This window comes from Alligator mississippiensis, chromosome 9 (genome assembly GCF_030867095.1).
Source record: "Alligator mississippiensis isolate rAllMis1 chromosome 9, rAllMis1, whole genome shotgun sequence".
Classification (NCBI taxonomy): Eukaryota; Metazoa; Chordata; order Crocodylia; family Alligatoridae; genus Alligator; species Alligator mississippiensis.
This window is the reverse complement of record NC_081832.1, coordinates 12,250,040-12,271,803: the sequence shown is the minus strand read 5'-3', so window position 1 is coordinate 12,271,803 and position 21,764 is coordinate 12,250,040. Positions and strand designations below refer to the sequence as shown.

The following is a 21,764-nucleotide window of genomic DNA, read 5'->3' as shown; positions in this document are numbered from 1 at the left end:
CATCTAACGGTGCCAAATGTGAAGAAAGCAAGCAGGGCTAGCTAACTGAGGATTTCATCCCATAAAAATCAGAGCCAAAGTAAAAACTAGGAGCAATAGGAGTCTCAACTGAGATGCAGGCTGGGGGTGGCAGAACAGAGTGAAGTGTGGATGAGCCAAAATAAGCCACAGGAAAAAAAGAGAGAGATTTATTTATCACAAGCTGCCTGACTCAGGCAAGGCTGATAGTAGCAGAGCTCCTGAAGCCAATACTTATTCAACACACAGACATCTCTTAGGAGGCCAATCCCAATCACAGCAGCACTGCAAAGGCTGCAGGAAAAGGCATACAAAGATTGGGGCTGCTTGCAGATGTTAAAAGAAAACGAGACAAAACCAAAAATCGTGCTTTACCAGAAGCAGCAGTTCGTTACTTAGACCCAGGTTCTCAGCATCTATACAGATCTGGTGCTTCAGTGGGGATTTTTGGCACTTTAATCTGAATCTGATTCAATCAGCTATTAGATAAAAGTGCCAAAAAACCCCTCCACGAAAGCGCCTGATCTATACAGATGCTGAGTGAGCTGGGTCCAACTAATGCAATGCATCTTCTGGGCATGCACTGGGCTTGGTACAGGAGTACACTAAGTTTAATGTAAAGCTCTATTTTTTAATTTTTTTTTTAATGTCTGCAAGCAACTCTGTATTGTAAGACCCAGACTGGGGAAGAAACTAGGGTTGGGAGACAATTTCTGTAGGAAGGATGGGATACCTGAGAAGTGGAGGAATTATACAAGATCACGCTTCATCGAAAAAAATTAAAGACGTAAGCTTCCACCTCTCAGGGTTACACAGAAAAGCTTGCAAATGTGATTTACACGCACTGTACTGACTGAAAAACAAGCCAAAAAACCCCAACCAACCAAACACACAAAGAAAAACAAAAAGCCCACATTCTTGGAGGCTTAACATCCTCCCACCAACTCCTGTGGTTGGCAAAACTGAGTACACATGGAGTCCCACACTGCTAGACAATAGCCAGGTTAAATCGCGTGTTAGAACCACCTGGGAAACACTAGTCACCTACACATTTGAGAGTGCAAAGGGTTCTGAATACAACTGTTGCCAATGCAATTCAGGCAATACTTTGCACAGCACCCTTTTGAACAGAAATAATGCACAAAAAAATAGAGGGTTTGCTCAAGCCCTCTCCTTTGCACATTATTTTCTTAAAGGATACCCTTGGGAAGACAGGGTAACAAGCATTAATGGCCATGAAGTCAGATAAGTGTGATACTTTCTACAGAGCGCAGCCAGCTCACCAACCTAGCACGTGATTAATGACAGGAAAACCATGGCCTCAGTTCACTTCTCTGCAGACCGCCTCTGTGGGTAGGCACAGCATTTCCCTTTAATCCTTCATGGAAGAGATCTCCTGGGAGTAAACTTTGGGCAGAAGCTCATGGCATGTGTAATGCATAGGCTGTTTGTTTCCTTAACAGCAGCATTGTGATGGCAAAGAGCAAACTGAATTTTACTTTCACAACAGGACTTCTAGCCTGCAAACAGCCAACCTACATTATCCTGTGTTTTTCACACCCAAATCCAATTGACGTCAGCCATTCTGGTGTCACTCTGGAACAATCATTGCCTAGATTTACAGAAAATGGTGGTTTCACAGTGGGTGCATCTACGTGAGACGCTAAAAGCGCAACAGCCTAATTCTACTGAGCGTTAGCGTGTCACAGCGAAAGCCATGCAAATGCCCTAATGCACAGTAGAATTAGTTTACTGCGCATTAGTGTCACTTAAAAGACATGTGCCGGTGCTATTGTGCGGTAGCACTGATTACCACGCATTAAGTTATTACAGGTACTAAACTTCATAAGCAGTAATTACAGCACATTAATGCACATGCAGACATGCCCAGCGAGAGGCAAACATTGAACTTCATTGGCATGGAATTTCAAAATTTCCCTTTTAAAAAATATCCTATTATTTTCTGAGCAAAAACCCTACAAAAAAACCCCGTCTTTGAAATTTGGGTTAGAAAAACATTCTTAGAATCAAAGCAAAATGCAAAAAATGTTAAGCTTTTTTTCAAATTTAAGTGACGAAATTGGCAGTCTTCTTCATACTCATACTGCTTAAAGGGCAAGCTGGGTAATCTTCCAGCTGTCACCAGATCATTCATAACTGCTTTTAAATCGCAACAACTAACTCCTCTTTAGCCTTCCACTGTAGTCTGATCAGGTCGGATTCACGGCTGAGGAAAAGCAATAAATGATATGCCAAGACGACAACATTCTTTAAAATGACTGGCTCTTTCCTTCATAGTGATTAATGTGTCACATATCATCAACTCAAAACATCTAATTTTATGGGAAAAATCTACTAGAAGAAGAGAAATATAAAGGAAACTTCCAGGGAAATTGATTAAAAGGAAACAAGATATTTGACCCAATTTAGTGGAACAAAATACTCCGTCAATAATAGAAACCATCTAAATTCCTCAGATGGACAGTCTGTACTTTACTGAAAGATTTTTTTTTTAAACCACCTTGGAATATCTTTTATAAGACCAGGTTTCAGAATCTCTCTTTCTTCTCTTTGGCCAACTGCAACCTTTTACAATGTAAAGAGTTTATAACAACAGCTTAATGGCAGTACACATGCATTGTATAATGCAAGATCCCTGAGATGCTTCAAACAAGCATTAACAAGAAGGCATTAAAACAAAAACTGTGACAGCCTGAACAGTGTTCACAACGCTCACATTCATTTCCCATGAATGCTCATCTGAGAAGGTTTTTCTTTTTGTTTGCAAGAATCTTGGAGGAAAGCAAAATGCAAATGTGTCAGCACCATAAGTGCACAAAGTGGCTGCTTTGAAAGCTCTCCAATAGCCTTCCCTTTCCTCCTTTGCACAAGTTTCAAGCAAGGAGCAGAAACAATACAGCGTGACTCTGATATCCAAATGCCTGCCAAGCATAAGGCCAAAAATAAGCCTCAGCAGACAGTGAAAGGGGCAGTGGGAGTGAACAGGCCCAAGTAGCTTCGTAGAAATCATTTGATCAATTCTTCAATACTAGACAAATCCAGAAAGATCAAAATCTATTCATGGATCATTTATAAGGAGCCAAAAGTGGAGAGAAGTAAGATTAGAGGAATAATCCATTGTCAATGCAGGAGTTTAGCCACGTCTGACAGTAGCTCCGCATCCAGAGATACCCCGATAGCGCGCTATATTTTGGCTTCAAAGAAATTAGGGTTCAGATTTTCAGAACCAAAGGCCAGATTTTTTCTAACGAATGAGTGGAGCAGGAAGGGTAAAACTACTGTCCCAAGCTGTAACCCTTAATAGCAACAAGGTCCAGAGTGATTGTGTCAAGAAACACAATAATTGCATTTACTTGTCCAAGTCACCTCTAGAAACCCTCTGAGATAGCTGGCACATTCCCAACTGTGTACCTTACAGACCACTGGAGTAATTAATTGGCGTTGTGTCATCCCAGTGCAGAGCTGTGCCTGTCTGGAGTAAGAGATCCCTGTGTGCACACAACATTTGGGACATACTGTACAGCGAAGGCCTGATTCAACAAGGTGCGTATAGATGTGGGTAATTTTAAATACTAGACTAATTTGTGCATGGTCCTTTCATAACTACACATGCAATACAGAGATAACCAGTAGGATGTCAAGCTAACCTGTTGTGTCTTTGACTCCTAGGTTCGTGCACACATGATTGCAAGTAACTGCATGAGGTGTGCCATTTAGGGGCAAGACCAGCTGAAGGCAGTACTGTGGGGTCTGCTGGCTATGACCTCTACAGAGAGGTAGTACAACCTTTGTTGGATGTTTCCCTCAATGCAAGGGGAGGACTTTTTCTAGCCTGATCTAAAATGCCCACAGATGCCAAGCCCACAAGGGAATGGTCTTACACCCTGAGCAAATATTAACCTGTTGCTACAGTTACAGGAGTGGTTTAAAGTGCCTTGACTTCATCAGGCAGACACAGTTCGTTGGGTAAATGTGATATCTTTTATTAGACCAACTAAATAGTCAGTCTATTTAGTTGGTCTAACAAAAGATATCACATTTACCCAAAGAACCTTGTCTTTACTTCATCATCAACTCGGGAACCAAATTAGTGGCCAAAAGAACATCTAGCTGCCGAACGTGCAGACATAGCTGGATAAAAGCTCCTTTGGGAGACAGACTTGACCATTTCATACAGTGCACAGCGGCCCCTCTTTCCTTCATCCTGCATACCTGCCTTGGGATGAACTTGTACCAGATGATTTTTTGAGCTCCAGAAACCACCCCTAAAAGCATAGAAAGCCAACTCTGACAGCGATGAGGCAGAATCAGACTGTCCCATGAAAAGTGGATACTTTGCAGTTCTCTCTTCACTGCAGCTAATGAACTGCTGACACCAAGGGGAGTTCCTAACCAAGAGCAGCTTCTGCTAAGGCAAAGTCTAGTTTGTAGCAACAACAATCTCTGGGGAGCCACATTTGGCAGCACGAGTGACCACTGACCAGTTGACTTACAGCAGCTACTTAGTGATGCTTCCCCTAAGGGACAATATAAACTGCTGCTGGATAGGATAGATCTTACAAGAGGCTTTATCATGGACAAGGATGCCCAAGGGGTAAAGGAAAAAATAAATAGCAGACCTGTGAAAACATATGGATACAGGAGATGGAAGAGGGATGGGATGTGGCTGTGACCCCCAACTGCCCTTTCCTGCAACAGCAGGAATGATGATCTGGCGAGGTTGGCTGAGCAATGTGAATTTATCAGTCATGGTTAGAGGGGGAAAAAATGACATTTCTGGAGTCCATGAGACAAAGAGCTAGGCTTATCATATGAGGCATAATTTAAACGGTGTTGCTGCTGCTGGGTTTCCCAGAACTAAGCTGTGATTAGCGGTTGGCACTAAAATTTGTAAACACCGCTCATTAAAAATAAAATACATTAGAAACAGAAAAGATTTGTTACTCCATATCGGCGGGTCCACCCCTGTAGGATGTGCCTACATTGGCTCCATGCCATTCCCATGGCTCTCACAGAAAAAGCAGCCCAGTCCACCTGCTCCCACTGTACACACGAAGCCTAAAAATGAGTGTAGAAGGGTGAAGCTTATGTATTTGGTAGGAGCCTCAAAAGTGGCACAAAGCCAGTGAAGACAGGATAGGTCCATCAAATGCTCCAGTACCTCATCCAGTATCCCAACTTCCTCTCCCCTTTTTACACAACACACTTCTCCAATACAACCTAATTTTCTGCTCTTCATTTTGAAATGTTTCATTTCTTGGATTTAATTCCAGTAGGCCTAACAATAAGTCACCCAAATCAACCTCTTTCTGCCTGGTGCTTGCATGTATCCCAAACTTGCAAAACATTATCACGTCACCAGAATAAACAGTTAGCCAAGTTAAACAGGCCAACATTTTCAAAGCACCATATGTGTACCAATTGTGACAACTCTAATTGCACAGACAAATTAGACGTGCAAACTAAACAATAGTACAGACAAATAGCCAGTGACATGATTTAGTCCTGCAGTCATGTTGATAGTGCGCGATGACTTTTAGAAAATTCAGGCTGGTCTCTTTTCCGAAATAAGCATTTGCTTTTCAAGAAGGACACGTGGAGATTGAGTAATTATGCTCAGTTCCACGCTCAGCCACTGACTTGCTGTGTGACCCTGGGGCAAGTCACTGAACTACTCAGTGCTCCTTTTACCCCTGGGTAAAGTGAATATAATACTGTAACCCCTTTTTGACCCCAGGAGTTAGCCAAATTCTAGCTGTTATGGGTTGTTGTTTTAGAAGGAGAAATTGTGGGAGTCGGGTCCTTCCCAAATGCAATCTTGTTTATACAGAACGTACAAAAAATCCTGTTTCCCTGAACAAAGTAGGTATCAAGCAGAAAGAGACTATTTTTGCTCATAACTTCAAGCCCTTCTCAGCCAGTTCTCAGTCCCAAAAGCTTTCTCCAGGCTTATCTCCGGGGCATGATTCCAGTGCTTTTTCAGGATGTGCCCTGGGTTCCCTCTGGCACCTTCTTTGCTCCTTTTGCCTCCCTTTCACAGACGCACAAACTTCCACAAAACAATGGCCAGCAAAACTCCTCTACCCAATTGTGCCTCTGCTTTAAGCGGTGGCATGTCCCTATGTTTGGCGCAGAGGCCGTTATTCTGGCTGGTTCCCTGAAGAAGCTTACCAGTTTCCTACAACTGTCTTAGATGAGGGATAATGGTTACACCCAAACCATAACACCTCTCACAGCACCTACCTCAAAATGGCAAGGTGAGGCTTAATTCATTTTTGTGAAGTACTCTGGTAGTCACTGCCACAACACCTTGGTTGAGAACCACTGCTCTACTTTAATTTGGATTGCGAGGATGGGAACATAAATGTGGGGCAGAAGCATAAGAGAATCAAGTGAGAGACTTACAGCATTCAATGGGATTAGACGCCGCTTGCAAGGACACAATTCTTCCGCTGGCTTCGGGGATGTGCACGCGGAAGACGAGCCGCACCCGGGTGTTCTTCCTGCCGATGTCCGTCTCTCCCTTCCGCAATTCGATGTCGGCGTTCCTCAGCTTCAAAATCCCCGCGCAGTCAATGCTGGCAAAGAAAGGGAAGCCTTGTTGTGCATGCTTGTTTTAATGTTTCTTGCTCTCATAGGGGTTGGAAATGGGTGAAAGGCGAGAGGGGTAAGTCATTCTGTATCAGCAATTAGGCCTAATTAAGAGGAGCCCTGAATTCTTAATTTCTATTTTGGATTGAGGTGTCACAGTTGAAATGGCAACATGGGTAGTCAGTTCTGCACCTGATCTGTGACTGGAATTGCAAGGAGAATGTCAGTTACTGCATTTCCATAAAACTCGTTACACACCTAATTAGTCAGTTGTGCACGCAACTGTAACACTCAGGTACTGTATAAAGCGTGGTCACTGTCATTACATAGGCAGATTGTACATGGAGCCTATCAACTAGGCCCACAAAGGTATGAACATTTCCTGAAAATGTGTACAAGGATAAAACTTAAACTCCAAACTAGGGGACCAAATATACTCCTGCTTTAATTTTTTGACTCTAGGGCTGAGCATCAGGACTCCAATTCTAGCTTTGACAATGACTCACTGTGTGAACAAGACAAATGCAGCCCTAAGTAACCAAGTGATCACACTTTAAAGCTGCTGTGATGACTGGCCAGTTAACATTTGCAAAGTATTTGAGACCCTCAGGAAATACTTCAGTAAGCACCGTTATTAAAAAGCCCATACATGATATTTTAATCCCAGTTGTAAATGCAAGTACTACTGGAGTTAACATCCCCCTGAAATGTTTCCTACAAAACCTCCGTTTTGCTGCTGTACTTGCAGAGTGGTTTATTATTCTTGGGTCATGTATCAGTCATGTGTTTTTTTATTCCAGGTTGCTTCAAGCTGGGGATGTGGACCAGTATTTATTTACTTGGAGAAAGATAGGAGCCATGAAGCATCTGCTTTGGAAAACAACATGCAAAGAATCATGTGGACTTTATGATGAGGTTCAGAGTTTTCTTGTTTTTTAAAAAAGGGCCACTGCTAACTTTACCAGTATCTGCTTAAAAAGTGGACATTTCTTTCCTGTAAATAAAAAACATCCCAAATGCTGTTTGGATGATATTCAAGATGAAATTTAAGATCTGTGCACTTTTAATCCATCTGACTTGATCAAACTGGAAGAAACAACTGAAAACTAGTGAGAAGATTTAACCAGGCATATTCTTCTCTTCCTTCATTTGCATGTTGCAAATATGAGACATCTAATGACCCAGCAGGTAGAGCAGTGGACTGGGATGTGGGAGATTTGGGACCTCTGCCACTGGCCTGCAGAGTGAGCTTGGCAAGTCATTTTTATCTACCTGCATCATCTTCTGGATCTGGGTATGGTGATATCAAACCCATTTGCAAAGAGGTTTGCTATCTACTATTGAAAGGTGCTTTATAGAAGCTAGAGGTGGTTAGTATCAGCAATGTTAACAAGACTCTGGATTCTAAAAGCTACCCTTGAAAGAAAGAGATTTTGGCTTGCTTGAGCCAAGTTATCACCACATGTCAAGATGAAATGTTAAAGTTTGTGGCTCCTAACCTGTTCAACATAGTTCATGACCCTCCCCAACTTGCCAAGATGATGTATATCTTTTCCATTTCATACCACGGTTAATTCCTGTAGGGTTTCCATGGTCCCTTCTCTCTAGTGCAGTGGTTCTCAACCTTTTTAGACTCAGACAACCCTTATTAGACTCAAGGTGCACCTATGAAAATGCCAGCTCTAAGCTTATATTCGGGGGGATTGGGGGGGGGGGGGGGGTTGACTACAGAAAAATAATAGAGCAATTCTTTTGTTGCAAAGAACTCAGAAAGACCACAATAGGTCAGAATATTTTCATAGATTCATAGATGTTAGGGTCGGAAGGGACCTCAATAGATCATCGAGTCCGACCCCTTGCATAAGCAGGAAAGAGTGCTGGGTTTAGATGACCCCAGCTAGATGCCTATCTAACCTCCTCTTGAAGACCCCCAGGGTAGGGGAGAGCACCACCTCTCTTGGGAGCCCGTTCCAGACCTTGGCCACTCGAACTGTGAAGAAGTTCTTCCTAATGTCCAGTCTAAATCTGCTCTCTGCTAGCTTGTGGCCATTATTTCTTGTAACCCCCAGGGGCGCCTTGGTGAATAAAACCTCACCAATTCCCTTCTGTGCCCCCATGATGAACTTATAGGCAGCCACAAGGTCACCTCTCAACCTTCTCTTGTGGAGGCTGAAGAGGTCCAGGTGCCCTAGTCTTTCCTCGTAGGGCTTGGCCTGCAAGCCCTTAACCATACGAGTGGCCCTTCTCTGGACCCTCTCCAGGTTATCCACATCCCTCTTGAAGTGCGGCGCCCAAAATTGCACACAGTACTCCAACTGCGGTCTGACCAGCGCCCGATAGAGGGGAAGTATCACCTCCTTGGATTTGTTCGTCATGCATCTGCTGATGCACGATAAAGTGCCATTAGCTTTTCTGATAACTTCGTTACACTGACGACTCATGTTCATCTTGGAGTCCACTAGGACTCCAAGATCCCTTTCCGCTTCTGTGCCTCCAAGCAGGTCATTCCCTAGGCAGTAGGTATGCTGGACATTTTTCCTCCCTAGGTGCAGCACTTTGCATTTCTCCTTGTTGAATTGCATTCTGTTGTTTTCCGCCCATATGTCCAACCTGTCCAGGTCTGCCTGTAGTTGTTCCCTGCCTTCCGGCGTGTCCACTTCTCCCCACAGTTTTGTGTCATCCACAAATTTGGACAGAATACACTTCACTCCCTCGTCCAAGTCGCTAATGAAGACATTGAAGAGTATCGGTCCAAGGACCGAGCCCTGCGGGACCCCACTGCCTACACCCTTGATACTATAGATTTCTATTTGATATCTCTGAGTTTATATTGTGACTCATGTGTGAATCTGAACACTTGCCGGTGCTAATGCTGTGCGGCACACCACAGCGCCCTTAAAAGGATCTTTCCACACCTCAGGGTGCTGTGACATCCTGGTTCAGAATCACTACTCTATAGCAATGACTCAGGACTCAAGTCGCATACACACCAATGCATTTATGCCTCCCTGACGTTGTAAAAGGAGTCTTAAAATGGCATCAATTACATTTTATACCTGAAAATCTAAAAACTCTTCCCAGAGCAGGTAATAGATACATTTTTTCCAAAAAGAGGGGGGGATTTTCCATGCAACCTGCCTTAACACTGCTAAGAAAAGGATATTGCTGCAATAGCATACTTACGTTGCTTTCATGTTGTTTTTGGGCTCCAAAGGGATCTCAAGAACTTTGGTGTTGCCAATGATTTTCTCATAGCTGGTAGTGGTGACCGTTTTCCCAGTAATGCGATGGACTTGATAGAAAGCATGAGGTTTAAGTATCCGTTCATCCGCTGTCCCAATGAAGATCTGGAGACCCAGGGGCTTATTCTCCATGTAACCATGAAGCTAGCAAGAAATAAAATCTATTATTACAAACTGTGTTTGCAATATCCTCAGTATATAAGCAATAAATAGATAACGGAACAAATGCATAATACTAAAAGTAGTCATATTCCAACTCTTCAAAAAGCTATACACTCCCTAGCACTGCTATCTGGAGTCCTTACGATACATGGAACATAACTAACAAACATGTACTAATAATATTTGTTCACCACCCTAAAATCCTAAAGCTTCCTCACTCTAACTTATTCCTAAAAAGACTAAATGCTTTAGTTCATCCAGAAAGGCAAAGTGCCAAATATGGACTTCTGTTGTCTTAAATGATTTTTGTTCCCCAAATGGATTAATAAATCCACCAGGCCAGGATAAGCAGAAGCTTGTTCACTTCATTTGCAGTCAGGAACTTCAAAATAAGGTTCAAAGGTTTAATGTCATTAATCAAAAAACAGTTCCAAAACCTTGTCAAACTCTGACTCCTGCACCTGTAGTCTTGGACACTACTTCCTGCTTTAAATTAGGCCGGAAATACCAAAAGAATAGAAAAAATATATGTATATACTTTCTTCTGGTTGCACCCCAGCCAGAAAGAGGAGATGCTTTTATAACCTTTGATGATATGTCTGTGTGTTGGTCCATTCTAAAGTTTACTGAAATGAATAGAAAACGCCCATTGATTTACATAGGCTTTGGATCAGGCTTATATATCGGCCCTTTAAGCTGCCATATCAGCTTGTAAACTTGCATCTAATTTATGTCTAACCTAACATCCATTATGATGCTTCTGCTGTGACTCGGCTTATGACTCCTACTGTAACTATAGTAAAAAATGAAGATTTATTTTCCAAACAGGAAGCACCTCGTCAATGCACATGTGTTTTTGAGAGAAGAAGCATGCCCTTAGTTTTCTAAGTCATACTAATAGTAAACACATCAGGAATTAACGATTACTACAACATCCTTTTTCCAACCTCGGCAAATACAGTCTTGCCCTGCTCTCATCTATCCAGAATACTACTGCAAACCTACCATTATTATCCGTCACTCTGTCACCTTGACTTCTTCACTCACATTTTGATTTCTCCACTGGCTCCCCTTTCTCTACCACATCAGCTAGAAGCTATTTATCTTCATGTTCAAGGCCCTATGCAGCCTTTCTCTAGCCAGATGTCATCTCTCATTCACTACAGAGGTACTGACTTCTACTCATCCACTTGTTAAATTGTCAATTGTACGTCTTCCTACCTTCTTCCATGCTGATCCTCACACTTGGGAGGACCTTCCCATTACCATCTGCAAAGCATGTTACACCCCTTCAAAAACCTTCTTTTCTGGCTCACAAATAATTATCCTGACAACTGATAGGCTGCAGGTGTGCTCAGACCATCATCTATCACGCTGACTAAATAATATGGTCTCATGGCATCCTCTTATTCTCCCAACTGTCTCAATCTACTGCACCTTTTCTTATACTTAGATTGCAAGCTCCAAGGGCAAGATGACGCTTTTTGTTTAGTGTTTGTACAGCTCCAAGCACAGAGGGAACCCTTTTCAGGAGTGGGGCTCCTAGGCACTATGGTAAAACAAATTAAATAATATAATAATAAATGACAACAGGTTTTTGAAGAGTATTTACTAAGGGAGAAGCAAAATAGAGCTAGAATTTCTCTTTAGGCCAGGGACCAGGAAATATCTCTTTCTCTATTAACATTCAAAATTACGAAGCAAACCATTCTAAATTTCTCACATAACTGAAAATTAAAAACAGACATCTATCTACCGCATAGCCAGTGATCTAGCTGAAAGGGAACTTTATGGTCTGAGACATGCTAAATTTGTTTTCAATTACTCTGTCCGCATACAAAACCTTGATGAAGCCATACAAAGCAAACAGTACTGGAAGATCAGAGAAAAGAAACATTAAGCTAGTAGTATTCATGGCCAAAATCTTTTTTCTTCTTTTCACCAGTCAGCAGGAGGTATCTTTGCATAGAAGGATTAATTCCCCCCTGGAAAGAGACCACATGCAGCATCAATGCATTGCTGGCAATTTTCCTTCAAGATGGTAAATGTAAAGCAACACTCACGGTCCTCTGATCCATTATTCTTCACATAGCATATATTTGCAGAGCATATAAATACAGTGTCTATGCCCCAAAGACTTTACAACCCAAGGGTCCAATAAAGAAGCCTTTGCTCGCTGAAAAGTGTCATTACCTTCAATGGGACTAAAGTCCCAGGGAGTAAGGACTTAAGTGAGAGTTACTGAATCAAGCCCTGACAATGTCAGTGCAATACATAAGACAACAGTTCAGATGGAAGGTGGCTTGGAAGCATGGTTAACAGGGATATCAGCAAAGGGATGTTTGTACAAGTAGTAGGTCTGGAGAGTGATGTGAAGGAACAGAATAATGCTTCAAGTCAGGGGGATGGCATTAAAGAAGGTGCTTTGCCAGGAAACTGAAAAATATGATGGCTGTACTTAAGAGCTTTAGGAATGTATGGAGAGAGAGAGAGAGAGAGAGGATGGAAAGGACAGATTAAACTGACTGTGCTACAGCTCTACATGGAACAGACGCGAGTTTATGGATCACTCCCCATCTGTCTGCGCATATCCAGCCAACTAATTCCTTGGAGGGTCATACTGAACTTCATCTTAAATGTTTTACATTCAAAGTCTGAGGGGTTTTTGTCCTGTTAAGAAAATCTATTATATGAAAAAGCACCATATTGTAAAGAAGGACAGAAGAAGATGAAAGAACTTCTTACACGCTCTTAGTATATTTATTATTAAGAATCATACACTGACATTTCCATACAGACTCCATGGTTCATTAGGGCCAAACAGCCCAAATAAGATCTCTAGTAGAAACTAAGGAAAGAAACCGTTACTGTAGTGACAACAAAGCAGCATTCAAGTTTCTCCTTTCTATCTGGTCAGAATAAATCCTAGAATATAGGTAGAAGACCAGGAAGCAGCAAAACAACCAGTAAATCATATTATAAGATTTGTAGCAAATGAAGTTCTACAGAGCAAATCCATGACTACTGCAAAAGAAGGGGCTCTAACTAGCAAATGCAATTAAACAGAAAGAGAAATGAAAGACAGACATAGCATAAATGGTTGAATCAGCTATGTGCACGGTGTATTTAATGTAGAATGCTCTTAAAATCATTTAAAATACAAGTTATAATCACATACAGAATAAATTCCCAAAATAAGCTGCAACCTGAGCTGTGGCTGGAGTTTCTTAGTGAAAATAATCAGAAAGGTATCCACTGAATATTTATTTAATGATGACTTAACATTTGCATTGTAGATGTATATTGGGTAATGTACCAATAATGTTGGGTAGTAACATCTTACACACACGTATAAAGGACAGCTACTTCACAGAATGTAGTTTGCATCAGTAATCTAATTGGTTAGATTAAGAAAGTTAGAAGACTATTTGGTACTTTATGGGCATTTGATTATCCCACTGTAAAATCAAAGCAGTGTTATAAAATGCATATCAAGCTGCACTGTGCAGCCAGCTAGTTGGTGCTTGTGCACAATGAAGGAATAGGATCTCTTCTGCTTTCATGGTAATACAGAGAATGGGAAGGGAATCACTGAAAGAAACGTGTAAAAATGTGATGACCTCAGACCATTTCACCAAAACGTTTAGTGGGAACAATTTTCTCCTCCCTAGGAACAATCAATTGCCTAAGGCACAAATCATCAACCTTACTAGCAAGTCCATGTTGCTCATTTAGCTCAGAGGAAGCCCACAGAGTCTCCTTTATGGTTAACTGTACACTATGCTTCAGCTGTCCAAAAATAGGGCAAAATGCTGCACTCAACATTCAGGCTAAATTGGTGTTTCATCTAAAAGAGGCTGTCGGTTCATTTCCCAAGGCCAAGCAATTGCCCCCGCTTCGTTTTCACTCTTCTTTCAAAGAAACACAAAATGTAAAAATTATCTGGATTTTTGTAGAATGACTGTCAAAACAGGGAATGATTTATGAATAGAAAGGTCTGGCAGGGACTATTTTTGTGTATTATAAAGGTGAGCTATTCACAATAAAACTCCCCCAAACTGTATACAGATTGGGCTGGAGAAAAACCAACTCCTTTGAGTCACATTTGCCACAAGGGGAAAGAGAAGCCAGACATGATGTGTACCTTTCCATACTCTATTTTGGGAGCTTAAGATCCTACTTCTTTCAGTTGAAAGGTGAAAAAAAGGAAGAAAAAAAGAGCTTTACTTTTGCATAATTCTTATAATATTAACATAGCCAGACATGGGCTGGTCTGTGACCTGGAGAAATGCAAGGCACTTTGGCAGATAAACAAATAACATCATTCAGCAAACAAGGAGACTTTTCTTGCTTGGTTTACTGCAGCAATTCGGTTTTATAAACAAGATGGAAATTTGTGGTGTGATTAAAATCATTGACTCACCTCTCCATAAACGAGGATCATTCATTCATTCAGCATCACATCTGTTTATCGATATTGGTTTTAAATGGTATGTGCACACACGAGTGTTAGATGTTCAGAATGGCTCTTATATAATTTTACATGCAAAAAACCTATATGCATCTGCATGTGCAAACACTACTGTTGTGCAGAAGTATTATAAAAGTTCAATTTGTCATTTGGCTGCGCAGTCAGCATGACTTCATGAACAACTGAAGTAATGGTGACTACAACTTAGGCATGCAAATATGCATAAATGTTGCCTATGAGGTTCTAAAAATGTGCACCAGTATATCTTTAAAATGGTTGCAAGCCAAGGCCTCAGACCCAAATACCCAAAACGCTTGGAGGGCATTTGAAATTCAAATATACATCCAGATCTGAACTGCCCCCCTCCATCCCAGTAATTGGCTGAACCAAAATCCTACACCTGAATACACTCCAGCTACATAGGGGTTGAAAAGTCACTCTCACCTTTAATCTATTCCAGAGTGAGCCCAAGTGCTAGGTATCATTCAGATTGCAAAGAGCAAACAGTTTAACATCACTTAGTTACTGTATCTGAAAACTGCATGCTTAACTAATCATCAAAAATACAGGGAAGAAAGACCTTCATGTGTGCTTATTCAGCACTGGTGAGGCCACATTTGGAGTACTGTGTCCACTTTTGGGCCCCCCACTACCGAAAGGATGTGGACAAATTGGAGAAAGTCCAGCAGAGGGCAACAAAAATGGTTAGGGGCCTGGGGTACATGACTTATGAGGAGAGGCTGAGGGAATTGGGTTTATTTAGTCTAGAGAAGAGAAGACAGGGAGGGGATTTAAAAGCAGCCTTCAACCTGAATTGGGGTTCCAAAGAGGATGGAGCTGGGCTGTGCTCAGTGGTGGCAGATGACAGAACAAAGAACAATGGTCTCAAGTTGCAGCAAGGGAAGTTTAGGTTAGACATTAGGAAGAACTTTCTCACTATGAGGATACTAAAGCGCTGGAACAGGTTACCCAGAGAGCTGGTGGAATCTCCATCCCTGGACATTAAGACCAAGCTAGAGAAATCCTTGCCTGGGATGATCTAATTGGGGATGCTCCTGCTTTGAGCAGGGGGTTGGACTAGATGACCTCATGAGGTCCCTTCCAACCCTCATTTGCTAGGATTCTATGTAGATAGGAAGTGTGGCTTGATTTTTTAAATGTAAGGTGCACTTATAACATTCACTGGGTACACCTACATGTGCATTAAGGTGCTTTTCCTAATGCACATTAAATTTAGTACCTCCAGGCACCTATACATGAGCATGGAGGCTGCTCTGATGGGCTGGAATTTGAGTGTGTTGGAGCACACTCAATTAACTGACTCTGCTGGAGCATGGTAATTACCACACTCCATCAGCCTCCTGCATCTTGTGTATCAGCATCCCCATGCTTAAAAATGGCAGCAGGGCACTTGAACTAAAGCTCGTTGAATGAACTTTAGTTCAAGCGCCCCCACCACCATTTTTAAGTGCGGGAGCGCTGACACACGATACGCGGCAGCGCTTTTATTAGAGCGGCTCTGCTCTAATTAAAGCGCCCACTCCCCCGCCCCAGAGCACATATAAAAGTGCCTTCCAATGAGATACTAAACAAATGAACATTAGGTTCCCTTAACATGCAGTCACAAGTGCACACAGCTTTTAAGTGATACTTAATGTGCAGTAGCCTATTTTACTGCACATTAGCATTATAGCATGTGATGCTTTAAAGTGCAGTTAAATAGGCTACTGCAAATTTAAGTGCATTTGTAGACATGCCCAAAGTGTAACAGGATTAAATAATACCACTTATCTGTATTAGAGCCTTGCTTCTTCAGACAATCTAAAGTAGGAAAATAAGTAATCTCGCTCTTTTTTTTAAGGTAAATATGGCAGACAGGTTAAGAGATTTGCCTATGATCACACAGTGATTTAGTAACAAGAGGTGGAAAGAGAAAAATCCAGACTTCCTGGCTCCCAGTCCTATAGACAGTCCAATACTGGAAGAATTCTAAATGGATCTAGTATTCTAAGGATGAAGTTGAGTGATATCACATCTTGGCCAGTACTACTTATGAATGAAGATATTATGGCTTTTTTTTTCTTTTTAATTTGTAGGTTTTCAGGGCCAAATTTTCAGTAGGCTTCTGTTTTTGGCAGTTGCACAGCAGGAAGGTTCACACCTAGGTGCCATATGCATGTGCATGTAATGTGATGGATGTTACTCGAAGAAAATGAATGCACCTGCCAATCTTATGACTGGATTTAGAACCCTGCAAGACAAATGCAGGTCGCATTAGAGAATGGAAGGGAATAATTTGTTTCCCATTCATCCTATTAAAGCTTTTGCCGCTCAGGACTTGCAGGTCTTTGTCCCCTGTGGGGGGAGGGATGTGTGTAAAACTGCGTCTTTAAAGTTGATCACACACATTTTCCTGTCTAGACAACACAAGCCATTGCCAGGAGGAAAATGTAAAACAAGGGAATGAATTCACTGGTCCTAGAGATGTTATTTGCATGAAACTCATGAGCCGTCTTGCTCGTTTCAGTCCGTTCACAACAACGCAAGATTTAGTCTATTAACTGCTGCATATTACTTGCCATCTCCCTGTGGAAGTCATTTTAGCTTTCCTCTGAATGGGATGTTTATGCATGTGTGTGTGTGGTCAGCTTTTAGAATAATGCAGTGGTGATTCAGATAGACATTTATCAGCCTTTAGCAAAAAATGGGAAAACAGGACTCTGTTGGCAACATTTAATTAGAAGCAAATACAAAGCTGTGTGAGAAATCATTTCCTCCTACTGCTTCCTTTTTCCTGCTGTATTTAAGAAGATAAGAAAACACTTAAAAGTTCTCTCCTAGGCTTACAAGGAGTGGTAAAGGATTGCAGCTTGCAGCTCCCACCCATTCAAAGAGGGCCTGCATGCCTGCTAAAATCCTCTCATCCCTTCAGAAACGTCGAGGGATTGTTGAGCTAAGCCACTGGTTCTCAACCAGGCTGCACGGAGATCCTTTGAAGGGTGCTGAAGTGTGAGGACATAAGCAGGCGGGAGGAGGTAAGCAGGTGGGAAGAGGCTCCGGTTCTTCCTGCCCAGCCACTCTCCTGTCCCTAATGCCCAACACCTCTTCAAGAAGGGAAACACCAAAATAAAATAGCAGTGGTGCCTCTTAATTTTAAAAAAAAAGAAAAGAAAAAAAGAAAAGCTATGGGGGGGATGCCTTGAGTCTGATGAGAGTTGCCCTGAGTCTAAAAGGTTGAGAACCACCGACAGGCTCTCGAAGTTTTTGACACCGAGCTCCTTTCCCACTTAGAGTCTTTGTTGTCCAGAAAACTACTTTTCACGTAGCTTCACACTCTAAGGCAGGACAGAGCAGACCAGATGAAGATAGATGTGCTCATTTCAGTACATCCTGCTTGCCTCTAACATTTTCTTTCAGCAGCTTAATTTTTCACCTGGGTGGAAGAACGTCACACTTGCTGTTTAATCACCTGCTCACCACTGGTTCTCCTATGCTGCAGTGATTACAAGGATTTCCGCACGGCGTTCTTCAGAAATGCTCCAAAGAAAACTGAAAACCTCATTCTACTGTCCCAGCGCGACTGGGATATCAATAGCTGTCAATAAACACAAGAGGCCTCTTCCAGACACTGTATCATATAGCAGCCGGCCTGCCTGGTTTACTTAAACTTGACATCAAGCTATAAAAGGGAAACGTGTCACATGTTTTTGTTCAATGCAATGTAGCTGAGACACTGCAAGAGAACTCAAACCAGAAATATTTCCCCTGTTCTTTTTACTACTTACTGAAGCAGCCCCAGTAGGCCTCAAAAGATGATCTTCTGAACATCTGATTCTGCTAAATGGTAATTTTTTATGATGTTCAATTTTGAATGTTTCTTAGTTTGGGGACATTTCTGTAAAAATTCCAAGGGCCTGAATCTCATTTACTCTCATGCCTCATAGTGTAAATGGGAATCAGGTCCCAGTGTTTAAATGGGATTTCTGTTTTCTAACGACAGACAGTATCTGATTCGGCAGGAGATCTGAAGAGGAGGCAATGTGAAAAAGCAATTGAGAGCCAGATCTAGGGTTCTTTGGCTGGCTCCTAGGCAATAATAAATTTATTTGTAATCCTGAGGCCAAGTCTTTTCATCTCACTGTGACTCAGTTTCCCTGCTTCTATAAAACTGAGAAAATATTGAGTCCTAAAATTAACATTTTCAGGATGCACTAAACACATCTGTTGAAAGGTCCTATTACAGTACAGTATATATGGTATTACTATTTGTTATATGAAAGTATAGGAGATGCCACGGAGTGCTATGTACTGCTCAGGATCAATACTTCTTTCCAGAGGAAGGGAAAAGGTGGCATGCAATTCTGACCTCTTTCAAATGTTTGTGAATTTAAAACTACCAGTCTCTCCACTTAGACTTTATAGTACCTGGTTATCATTTGTAGAACTTAAATAAATACACAGATAACTATGAAGAGTCAGCCAGCATAAAGGTGTCTTTTAAAGATGACAAATGATATGGAATCAGTGAATGATAGGAATAGGCATTAGTAGCAGCTGTCTGTCTCTTTACAGACAGTGTTAGTGGGTAAGATATAGGGACACTGTTTTATAGTTACAGGATACGGTTTTTTATATACTTGGAATAGAAATAAAAATTAGAAGGATAAACAACTGAACAATTTTTAAATAATGATATTTTCTGTTCATATACATGAATGATAAAAGAAAAAAGAAATTAAACAACCAACATAACAGTCCTTGCTCTCTAGGCCTGTGCGAAGCGGCTAGTATTCGCTTCAGATTCAGCCGATTCGGGGGACAGTGATTCGATTCAGTGATTCGAATCACTGTTCTGATTCGGTTTGGCCAAATCTGACTCGGAGATTCAGCAGCAGCCAAATCTCCAAATCAGCCAGGCCGGGTCCAGCCCCCACCCCTCTCCCAGCCTGGCAATGGCTGCCCGCCTACCCCAGCTCCCAGCACTTGGGGAAAAAAAAGCCCCGGTTCAGCAGGTGCTGCCGGATGGGGGGCAATCGCTGCTGCCCCCCACTGCATGGGGGGCTCTGCATGAGCCCCTGAACTGCCCCCCCCAGCCCTCCCATGGGCCAGCTCCAGCCCTTAAAGAAAAAAAATACTTGAAGAAACCCCAGCACTCATGGCTCCTGCCAGCAGGGGCAATCCCCACTGCCCCCCACCACATGGGGGGCTCTGCAGGCGCCCCGAAGCCCAGAGGCTGCACCAGGAGCAGTGAGTCCCAGGGCTTTTCTCCACTTTTTTTTTCCTTAAAGGGCCAGATCCTGGCAGGCGGGGCAGCCATGGTGGGACCGAGGGGGCTCATGCAGAGCCCCCCATGCAGTGTGGGGCAGTGGGGATCACTCCCCGCCCGGCAGCACCTGGTGAGTACTGGGGCTTTTCTTTAAAGTACAGAGCTGGGGCAGGCAGGGGCAGCTGTGGGGGGTTTGGGGGAGCAGGCGGGGTCAGGGGGGGCTGGTAGGTCCCCTCCTCTCTCCCCCAGCCCCCTCTCCCCTGCCCCTAGCACTTACCAGCTCAGAGTGGCTGCAGCTCCCTGCTGCAGCCACTGAGGACTGCTCGAATCATCAAAGCTCTCCGAATCTTTGCCGAAGCTTCAGAGAGGTTTGAATCGATTCGGACCTTTAAATTGGTCCCCTCATTCAATTCGAATTTGGAGATTTGCCCACAGAATCGGGCCAAATCACCTCAGAATTGAATCACCACCCGATGATTCACACAGCCCTACTGGTTTCCAGTAAAACACAATGGGCTAAATCCTACTCCACTTATTAGACTCCTACGTAGACTTAGATGTCCCAATGCAATCTTATTCTACTCTGCTCAAATCTTAGAAAACCTGTTAATGAAAAAATAAAAAGTCAGTGGGTCCTCCTTCCCCTCACTGTATTTCTACGATTTAGACTCAAAGCTAGACGACACTGTACTGTACAAGTAGAAGAGTTTAATAGCTTGTCTTGTACTTGAACAAAGTGATATAGGATCTCACTTAGGTGCTCAATCCTTGGAATAGGATCTAGCCTAAAAGATCCTACATTTGATCTGAGCCTTCAAAAGGCTGAGAACCCTGTTGCAATATCATTGACTTCAGGGACATATTTGGCTTGTCATGATATCACTGTGCATCAGTTATTAGCTTCCCAGCAATAAGAGCAGAGCATGGGAACTGCCCCTCTTGAGTACAGAAAGAAAGGATGAGCCAATTTTCAGTTTCGCATTAACACCTCACTACCAACTTCCTCTGAACTCTTCATTTCAGTCATCCTCACAGGCAGACGCTGCAATGAGTCTTCAGCTATCCCACATCCAATGGGCATGATTTGGTTTATAAAATGTTTTCACAGTACCTAGAGCCTCTGCCCAGCAATTCAGATGTGGAACAACAAATGAGTGAAAACAAGAGCTGAAATGAGGTGAGGAGGGATGTAGGTTGCAAATGTTATCTCGGGGCCACTCAGTTTTGTTATATGAACATCAGTTCAGATTAATTCTTTGAAAGAATTCAGATTAATTCATGTAACGGGGATGACAAAGGATTTTAGGAGCAGTTATTTAAAAAAAAAAAAAAAAAGAAGAAGAAGAGGTTTCTTGGGGGAAAAAAAATGCAGTAAAATGTTATAGTAAGTTGATTAATAATAGAAGGAGCTGAACAGGATCTTCACCTCCATTACCTTCTACTGGTGGTTTTGATCGTAACAAGATATGAAAACAAAAGGTGATGGCTGATTTCATTCCATTTAGCAACTTTGAGTCATTTTTATATATCCTGTTCTACAGGACTTCTCACTGTATATCTATGCTCCTTTTCGGTAGCCCAGCACTGGTCAGCGCTCTTGCCTAGGACTCCAGTGATTCAACCTTTTATTCCAGCAGTATTTATTTGAACTTGGGCAAGTCACTTGCTGAAATACCTTTAAAAATCTGGTTGTATCTAAGGATGTCAAGCTTTCGAATCCCACTGAATACCCAACTCCCAACAGTTTCATTTTCATATTGAATCTGAGTCATGCAGGCGGGAAGCCAACACATTTAGGCTTTATGAGGGGGCGGGGGGAATCTGTATTTCAATATTGTTTTCAAATGAAAAACCAAGATCCTTTCAGAACTAACGACCAAAAGGCACGTGAGATCCTCCACCGCAGAAGAACCAAAGGCAATCTGGCCACCAAGGTGGGATATGGGAGACCCAGGTTCAAGCTCTTTCTCTGAATCTGGCAGATCTCTGACTT

The 21,764-nt window shown here is 42.3% G+C and overlaps 1 protein-coding gene across 5 annotated transcripts in view; it reads right to left on the bottom strand.

Annotated features, from left to right (window-relative positions):
- The window catches only part of NFATC2 (nuclear factor of activated T cells 2), a 131,379-nt gene that overhangs the window by 73,204 nt on the left and 36,411 nt on the right, over positions 1-21,764 (bottom strand). For all 5 annotated transcript variants that reach the window (XM_059733141.1, XM_059733142.1, XM_059733143.1 and 2 more), the window contains exons 4-5: positions 9,814-10,016; positions 6,445-6,617 (exon numbers count right to left, since the gene is read on the bottom strand). In XM_059733141.1, coding sequence (XP_059589124.1) covers positions 6,445-6,617; positions 9,814-10,016 — 376 coding nt within the window. The remainder of the gene's footprint in view (positions 1-6,444; positions 6,618-9,813; positions 10,017-21,764) is intronic.